The sequence below is a fragment of the Myotis lucifugus genome, unplaced genomic scaffold, assembly GCF_000147115.1.
Source record: "Myotis lucifugus unplaced genomic scaffold, Myoluc2.0 scaffold_28, whole genome shotgun sequence".
Classification (NCBI taxonomy): Eukaryota; Metazoa; Chordata; class Mammalia; order Chiroptera; family Vespertilionidae; genus Myotis; species Myotis lucifugus.
In genome coordinates this window covers 4703172-4712625 of record NW_005871076.1, presented here as the reverse complement: position 1 = coordinate 4712625, position 9454 = coordinate 4703172, and the positions used below count along the sequence as shown (strand labels likewise).

General features: G+C 40.9%; 1 protein-coding gene across 11 annotated transcripts in view; it reads left to right on the top strand.

The window, feature by feature from the left end:
* Positions 1–9454, top strand: part of LOC102420843 (protocadherin alpha-C2) — a 144036-nt gene that overhangs the window by 109849 nt on the left and 24733 nt on the right. For all 11 annotated transcript variants that reach the window (XM_023752053.1, XM_023752059.1, XM_023752055.1 and 8 more), the window contains one exon: positions 4910–4968. In XM_023752053.1, coding sequence (XP_023607821.1) covers positions 4910–4968 — 59 coding nt within the window. The remainder of the gene's footprint in view (positions 1–4909; positions 4969–9454) is intronic.

The window sequence follows — 9454 nt, the reverse complement described above, 5'->3', positions numbered from 1 at the left end:
TGAGAAACCTTATAACCGTGGTTTTGAACTCTACCCTCTTAGTAGTTTGCTTTCCTCCATTTCTGTCATTTGTGACCTGTTTCTTTGTCTCTGCATTTTGGCTGCTTCCCTGTGTTGATAGAGTGGCTTTCTGTGCTAGGTGTCCTATTGGGCCCAGTGGCTCAGCCTCCCCAATTACCTGAGGTGGACACTCTTGGTGCACCCCTTTGTGGGCTTTGTGCACAGTCTTGTTGTAGTTAAGCCTTGATTGTTGTAGGTATCACTGGGAGGAATTGACCTCCAGGCCAATTGGCTGTGAGAATCAGCTGTGTCTACGGTGGGAGAACTTCTGTGCTGGAGACACCCTTATGGGGCAAGACTTGCTTCAGTGGGGCTTTGGTGCTCACTGAGTCTGCCCCCTGAGTGTGTCCCTTATGGATCTGAGGAGTTGTAATCTGGATGGTCCCACACTGACCACTGGGTACACTGGCTCTTGGATCTCTAAGGAGGTGCTAATTTAGCCTCTCTCTGAGGCTACCCAACAGGAGCTATGGAGAGATCTGCAGATTCTTCCTCTTTGTTTGGGTTTTGGAGGTGCCCAGATGAGGCACAGCTGTGAAGCAATGCAAGCTGCTGTGGGGCCTTTGGCCTTCTTTTGGATGTTCTGGGTCTCTCTGACCCAGCTGCAGTTTGTTAGGTAATGTTAGATTGCAAAGGGCCAGAGCATTCATATGCAAAAGCCTCTGTGCACAGCTTGGGTGGGGCGGGGTTTCAGGGAATCAACAGGGTGGAGCAAACAGCTATGGCTGATCCTCAGCCCTGCCCTAAGAGGCCCTGGGTCTCAGTGTCCTGTGGTAATCGCTGTAAGCACCTCTGAGAGAAAGCTGCCCTCAAGTTCTGCCCAATGCCAGACAGTCCAATTTCTCCCTGTATGAGTCTGGGTCCCCAGAGACTCGCCCAGAACTGGAGTTCAGAGCAGTCAGGAGCTTGAGACTCCCTCCTGATTGAAAAAGACAACTGCGTCCTCAGTTGCCAGCCCTTTCTGCGTACGCCTCCGTACCTCTGCACTTTGCTTCTGCACCTCCTCTGAGTCTCAGTGTGCTTTTCTCTTTCCTTCTAGTTGTAGAATTTCCACTCAGCCAGCCTTCCTGTGGTTCTGGATGATGTCCGTTTTGTCTTTTAGTTGTATTTTTGAAGTGGTTGTGCGAGGCAGCAATTTCAGGTGTTTACCTATGCCGCCATCTTGGTTTCTCTCCTGATCCTCCTTTCTTAAGTCAATTGTGCCATGTAACATAACCTAATATGGAGTAAGATCCATCATATACAGTCTTGGAGATTATTCAGGGCATATACACTGTGGTGTGTGGATCTTGGGGGCAATTTTAGGATTCTGCCTATCATTGATTATATCAATGTTCACAGAATATCACTGTGAAAAATCTACAGTGGATACATCCTTAATAGAGTCCTATTAGGAAGGAAAATGAGATGCTCCATCTAGTCTCATGTTTCAGAGGGCCATTTATTGATAGCTTCAACATGAATTTTCATGATAAGAAGATAGCATATTATTTCCTGAGTAGTCCTATGACTTTATGAATGACATAGGGTATTTTAAAAATATATTTTTATTGATTTCAGAGAGGAAGGGAGAGGAAGAGTGAGATAGAAACATCAATGATGAGAATCATTGGTCAGCTGCCTCCTGCACACCCACTATTGGGGACCAAGCCCACAACCTGGGCATGCGCCCTGACTGGGAATTGAACCGTGACCTCCTGGTTCATAGGTCATTGACGCTCAACTACTGAGCCACTCTGGCCAGGAGACATAGGGTATTTTTAACCTATTTTATTTTATATCTGTCTTGGAAAGGGTGATTCACCTTTCTGTATATCAAATATTCTATGGTAAAAATAACAAATATCATTGCAGGATAAGTAAAATCTTTGTGTAATTTGGATAGAAACTTAAATGGGTTTTGTTTATTATTTAAACTATATCACCCATATAGAATACCTAATTGAGTTTCTCCACATCTGGAATTTTGTGACCATGATTCTACTAAAGGACTAAGCTTTGGAACAATGGACCATACTGGGGCTTTTCACCAATAGAAATTAAGCATAGTCCTGTGATGTACCATCCAAGAATTAAATAATGGCAATTAGTTCAAGGCCTTAATATATGTGTTCACTGTGTCAAGTGTATCAGAAATCATCCTTTCAACTTGAAATTTTTCCAAGTTTAATTAAATTTGGATAAAAATCTGTGTATATTTTATTACTTTTAATTTTGTATTATGTTAATATAAAGCAATATTTGGGAAATTCAGAAGTAAAACAGAGAAAAAAGAAAACAATATATAATTTCATATAAATTTATTTAAAACACAGACTTTCACATTAGGGAGACCTAAACATAACTTATCACCCAAATCCACCAATTAGGCAAGTAACTTAATCTCTCTAAAACTCATATTTCTCATTTTTATAATTTAAGTACAGTAATGTTGCATGATCGTTTATTCAAAAACATTTTAAAAACCTAAAAATACCTGAATCCTGCTAGGCTCTAAGGACATAGCTATGTATTATGAATATTTTTGGATACTCATGGTTTATGAACAAAACAGATAAATCATTTTTATGTAACAAAGAATGTGTTAGGATAAATGCAATAGTATGTAAAAGTGCTTATCCCATTGCCTAGTGTGGATACTTAAAACATTTATTGCTTTCTTCCTTACCTTTTCCCTCCCTGATCTTACTGCCATCATAACTATGATTCTGGCAGATGAAGTTCAGAAGCATCTTGTTGCTGATGGTCTATTCTAGAAAATAGCAGCATGACAAATTAAATGTTGCTGAGGAAGTGAGTTTGTGTGAGGAACTGAATTTCCTGGTCAATCCTGCTAGAACTTTGCCATTCAGCAAAATGAGGCTGGTGATTTCATTCCAAAGATCAAGCTGCAGCAATTTTCATCATGAATGTTACCCAATCATTGAAAAATTGGCAACATTCATTCAACAGATGTCAAAGTCTTTCTTGAAGGAAGGTTCTCACAATTGACAAGCTGATGCTAAGACTGCTGACAGGAAGGTGAAAGATGGTGATGATCTGATTAATAAAAAGTACTTCCGTCATAGTTTCAAGTTTATAAAAGGATTTGCAAATATCTTCTCTTCTGTTCCCTCTAACACCACTGATATAAAATGGGAACCCCCTCCTTTTGTCTGTAGATGGTTTTATGCTACTTTATATGGAATATCCATAGCATTTTGTGAACTTAAAATAAAACAAAGATGAAGCAGCTTGCATATTCATATGTTGCCAATAGAGTGGAAAGGACCAGAGAGGACAGTTAATGCATGGAGACATTTAAAGTAGCCCAGAGCTGTAGCTTTTCCTGGGTCTTGACTTTGGCTGAATCTTTGAATATCATTTAGCCATCTCAAAGTCTTTCTGGAAGTTGCGCTGCTAATCACTGCTCTAGATGTTGGGAAGAAGTGTGTTTATGAAATACTGTGCATCCTGTGAATGAACTATAAGAATGATAGGAACAAGAATTATTGACATTTTGAAATAGTTTATTGGTATTACTCTGGCTTTGTGTCTACTAAATATGATCATTATAATCCAGAGGAAAATATAAAATACAACCTCTGTCTCTCATCTTTTCACTCAAATAGAACTCAGTATTTTGTGACAGGGCCACTTTGAGAGGAACATCTATCACAGGTTTTTCATATAAAACTTTTGCTAATTGATACAAGAGAGTGATGATCATTGCTTTTCGTACCCACTGATTCCTGAGTAGCTTCTATTCAGCACATAACTCCCCGAACAGTATTTAGTTGCCCATGTTTTCCTCTTTGTCTCCTCCACTTTGGATTGACAGTTTGTAGACACATGGCAGCAGATCCTTCCAATACATTGGTGGTGCAGAATGAGCCATCTTCTTACAGGTCAGCTATTCCCTGTGAAACAATTAGAGCTTAGTGAACAGTAACTGAGTGAGGAGGCAAAGCACTCGGAGAAGGAGGGACTTTCATGGAAAGGATTATGTAGCAAAACAAGGTCAAACTGCACCGTGGTTTGTTTTCCTCTCCCTAGCATTCCTCTTCAATCTGCAGAAGAGGCAGTGAGTTACCAGTTGCTGGCATTATGACCGGGCACATCGTCCTGGGTCAAACACACTGCAGTTTACAAATCCAGCAGCGGATTGCAGTGCTCTGCAGTCCAGCCAGACCTGCAGAGCCTGTGTAGTCATGTGCCCTGTTACAGCTCGAACGCCAAACTGGGGATGTGCCCCTAATGGGGCATTTAGGGCAAAAGTAACAAAAGCTTTTCCTGTCTCAAAACAGATGGCCCCTCCACAGTGCTGCTTTAAGAACACAGACCTGTGTTTGTTTGTTTTTTTTTGTTAAAATATATTTTATTGATTTTTTACAGAGAGGAAGGGAGAGGGATAGACAATTAGAAACATCGATGAGAGAGAAATATCGATCAGCTGCCTCCAGCACACCTCCTACTGGGGATGTGCCCGCAACCAAGGTACATGCCCCTGACCGGAATCGAACCTGGGACCCTTCAGTCCGCAGGCCGATGCTCCATCCACTGAACCTAACCGGCCAGGGCCACAGACCTGTTTTGGGGGCGGGGGGAGCTGAAGCTGGTCCTCATAGCATCATTAAATCTGGTTTTCTGTGATATTTAGCCTGTGCAAGGACCCTGACAAGATAATCTAATTTTCTCCTGAACTGCTATATATATGGATATCATCTTAGTGTGACACATGAAAAGGCTCCTTCAGTACTTTTTTTTTTAGATGCATGGAAATATTTAAGAAACAACTAATCAATGAACATCATCACCGGGAGATCATTGTTTGGTCATATTAACAAAAACTCCCTTTGTGATTTTGCAGCCACGACAGCCGAATCCTGACTGGCGTTACTCGGCCTCCCTGAGAGCAGGAATGCACAGGTATGTATTTTTCTCCTTCCTTCACTCAGTGGTAACTTGAACTTTGTATGGCTCAGATAAACTATGTCTCCGGAAGCAGCTGTCAAAACTAGGAAGCTTTAGACACTCTGCCAGGGGAATGCAATTATTTTTCTCTGTGTCTATTCCTTGAAACATTGGAAGTGGTCAGTGCCAAATGCTTCTCAAGTGCTGGCAAATGTCTTCTGTAAAATTGTAGACAGGCTGCTGTATACATTCTCTCATTAGAATTTCTATGAGGAAGTAATTCCAACTCCTTTATCCCTTCTCCATCTATACTTTCTATCTCCTTTTCCTTCTTTTTTTTTTTTTTAAATCCTTACCCGAGGATCTGTTGTGTGTGTGTGTGTGTGTGTGTGTGTGTGTGTGTGTGGTTTTTATTTTATTTTATTTTTTAGAGAGAGAGGAAGGGAGAGGGAGAGAGAGAAAAACAAAACAAAACATCAATGTAAGAGAGAAACATTGATTGGTTGCCTCCTGTACGTGCCCCAACTGAGGATTGAACTTGCAACCTGGGTATGTACTCCGACTGGGAATCAAACCCACAACCTTTTGTTGTACAGGATGACGCTCCAACCATGAGCCACCCAGTCAGGGCTCTGTCCCCTTCTTAAAACTTGTAATAATACTGATATGTTTGGACTTGAGTACTTTGTGTAATATATGTGCACATGTTGTCTACCTTGATTTGCTATTGCACATTGATAGTTATGGTCTGTCAGCCACAATAATTGATAATTATTCTTGTTCATGTTCACCCCTATTAGATAGAGTCTTTTTATCTTTTCCATCTTGTTGCTATCTTATGGCCATCAATGGCTTGCGCTCTTCCGAGGATGAGCCATGTGAAGGGCCTTTATTAAATATCTGGAGACCAAATCTAGCTTACTTTATATTAATCTAGAGTAATAGTATTACTCTGAGACTCAGATTAAATATAATGTTGCTTTCTCTATTTTGTCTCTTTGACAGTAATTGATTAACAACCATTATTACCAGAGCTGATGTAGTATCTATGCCATGGGGCCAAATAAAAGATTCATTATTTGTGAGTGTCTTCGGAAACCAAATGGGGAGGGCCAAGAAACCAATGACCACTGTCACCAAAGGGATTTTGTTTTAAAGAAGAAATAAACTTCAAACTTAAGCCCTTCAAAATATCTGGGCAACATTTTTTTAAATATTTTTCATTGATTTCCTAAAGAAAGGGAGAGGGAGAGAGAGATAGAAACATCCATGATGAGAGAGAATCATTCATTGATCGGCTGCTTCCTGCACACCCCACACTGAGGATTAAGCCCGCAACCTGGGCATATGCCCTGACCTGGAATCGAACCAGTGACCTCTTGATTCCTGGGTCAATGCTCAACCACTGGGCCACACCTGGCTGGGCTAGGCAACTGTTTTTTGTTTGGTTTTTTTAGGTCGTAGAGCCTTATTTATTTATTTTGTTAATCCTCACCCGAGGATATTTTTCCATCAATTTTTAGAGAGAGTGGAAGGAAAGGAAAGAGAGAGAAAGAAAGAAACATCACTGTGAGAGACACATGGATTGGATGCCTCCCGTACTGGCCCCGGACCAGGGCCAGGGATCAAGCCTGCAACCGAGGTACATGCCCTTGACTGGATCGAACCTAGGACCCTTGGGTCCACAGGCTGATGCTCTATCCACTAAGCCAAACAAGCTAGGGCTGGGCAACTGTTGTTTAAAAAAAATTTTTTTTTATTGATTTCAGAGAGGATGGGAGAGGAAGAGAGAGATAGAAACACCAATGATGAGAGAGGATAATCAATTGGCTGCCTCCTTCACGCCCCACACTGGGGATCGAGCCCAAAACCCAGGCATGTGCTCTGACCAGGAATTGAACCATGACCTCTTGGTTCATAGGTCGATGCTTGTGTATGTTCCCTCATGTCCCGCATGGTTCAGGGTTCAGGATCTGGAAGAGAGGCCACACACAAATGAAAGAGATGAGACAGAAAATAATTTGGAAATTGGGGGTGCAAGCGAGAGCCCATCCCAAGAGGATGGACTCCACTTTTGTTCAGGCCTTGCCATCCTTTTATTTAGTTTGGGATACACCCATAGCCCTTAGGCAGGCAAGTTCCAGTAACAGACAATCTTATCAGTAAGGATTTACATGACTATCTGGTGGGGAAGTTGCTTCAGCTACCATTGTCTGGACTAAACAGTGGGTGCACAGCTCTGACCTTTACCAGGGCTTCAAGGGTCACCAGCATTCGGGCTCCTTGTCCACACCTCTCTGCTAGAGAAGACAAGAGGTGGTTTCCCACAGCTCCCCCTTTTCTTTTCCTTAACAACTCTTGAAAAATGAATGCCGCCCAAAAGGGTTCGAGTTCTTTTAAGACTCTTCATTCCACATCTGCAGACTAGAAATAAACATGAGAACAAAAATGAGACAAGCAATAGTGACATATGCTGAGAGGCAAATGTCATGTCCTTTTTAAATTGCTGCCAGGCATCCAAAGAATCAGTCTGTTGTAAGTTTCTTTCTGGGCCAACAGTTTTTTGTGTCCCAATTTCAATGTCCAACAGTTCCTTATGTGTACATGCCAATAATGATATGCTAGCTCAGGATGGTGGGCAAACGGTGGCAGTGCAGGTCTGACCTTCTCTGGCTTGGTCCTGGGCAACCTGTAGCAACACACAGCTGCTGACTGTTAGTATGGCAAGGCGTCTTCACCATCTCCCATCTCTGGACTGTTTCTCCTCTTGTCTTCGTGGCTGGAGCAATCTGGTCAGTTGCTCTCTGGGATCCGTTGTTGCAGGAATCCACACGGGCTTGGAGGAGTTTTCTGGAAATATACAAACATATTCTCAACCAAAGGTTAATAAAGGATTCTTTTCTATAAACTAGACATGGGATCCTTTCTTTTAATTGTGCCCAAACCATTTTCCTTTGGCTTATTTTGACACCATGTTTGTTTTCATGGGTGTCTTGTCTTCAGCATTACAAGTGAAAAATAATTTTTAAAGTAAAAAATTTTCTTGGTGTAATTTACTCACAGGGGATTATTAGATGATCCCTCTTCTTTTTTTATTTAAATAATATTAAAAGGCTTTTGGAAATTTTGCAATGCAGTCTTGATAACTTTTTAATTTTAATTTTCTGCACAGAAATATGACTGCTTTGGATTCATTGAATGTTAAGCAAGTTTACTATGAGATAAACCATTAGTAAAAAATTAGTTAATGCTTCAGGAACAGTTTCCTGCCCAGTACAACAAAGTTTTTATGAATATTCATTTATTTTAATTAGCCAATTTAAATCAATCTAAAATAAGGTTTATTTTTTAACTTTACTTGTCCTAAGTTATGGACAGTAAATGACATTAATTAAATTTCTGCTATCAATCTTTGGATAACTTTGTTTTACACAAACTTTGTTTAGGGAGGCAAAACCACAAATTACTTATGAGGCCCAATATATTGATTTTTAATTACAGTTAGACATCTGAAGGAAACCTCTTTTTATTTCCTTCCAGACACTTTTCTTTCTTTTTTACACCAAGCAACAAATGTAACAAACATGGTTGCTTTTTGAGATTTTAACAAATACTGCTGCAAAGCCATATATTTCAAGTGATTTTTCATTTATGGTGACTGTAACTATTGTCAGATTTAGTATTTTAACAACAATCTTTAGTTTACCCTGTAAATATTAGCAATTATATTTTTAAAGAGTATCCCCCTTGGCTTATTTGCATATACAGAGGGATTATGGGAGGTTTCAGTAATTTTCCTAGACTTGACTTGGATTCAATTATGATTTCAGCATATAAAGAATAAATAATATGTAAGATTTTAAAATGAGGCACATGGCTTATTGCAAGCAGTGTATTGAGCATTGAAAATAATTCATAAACTCCCAATCTGTGAAACGCAAATACACAGAGTATCACTGGCAGATGCCCCCATGGGGGATCCTGACTCTTGGCTTGCCTGGTGTCCCTGACTGGACACATGCTACCCTACCTGAAAGTTGCCTGTCTGAACTTGGCTCTGAATCTTTGCAAGTTCCTTTCTGAAGCAGAGTGCCTTAACAACGCACATGACCTATCCCTTGCTCTTGATTGGAGCTCAGGTGCACAGTCTTTCCCGATTGGCTAATTCAAAGGGAGGGGTTGGCCTTTGCTGTTTCAAGATGGCAGCCCCCAGGGGAGCGGTAAGCCATGTGGCCAACATGGGGACTGCCAAATCAGGCAGTCCAAAATGGCAGCTGTCTAAACTGTTCTTTGACAGAAAAGATGATTTGTTTATTCTCACAATAAAAAGGGAAGAGCAAACCAAAATCCCTAAGAGATAGACAGCCAACATTATATTGCAGACAAACAGAAATCTCACTAGCTGTTTCTGGTGGCTGAACCCTGAGAGGGAGAGCAAGAAGAGCCCCCAAGATTAAGAATTCTCAGCAGCTGCTGGGACTTTCTTGCAATCTCTCTCACG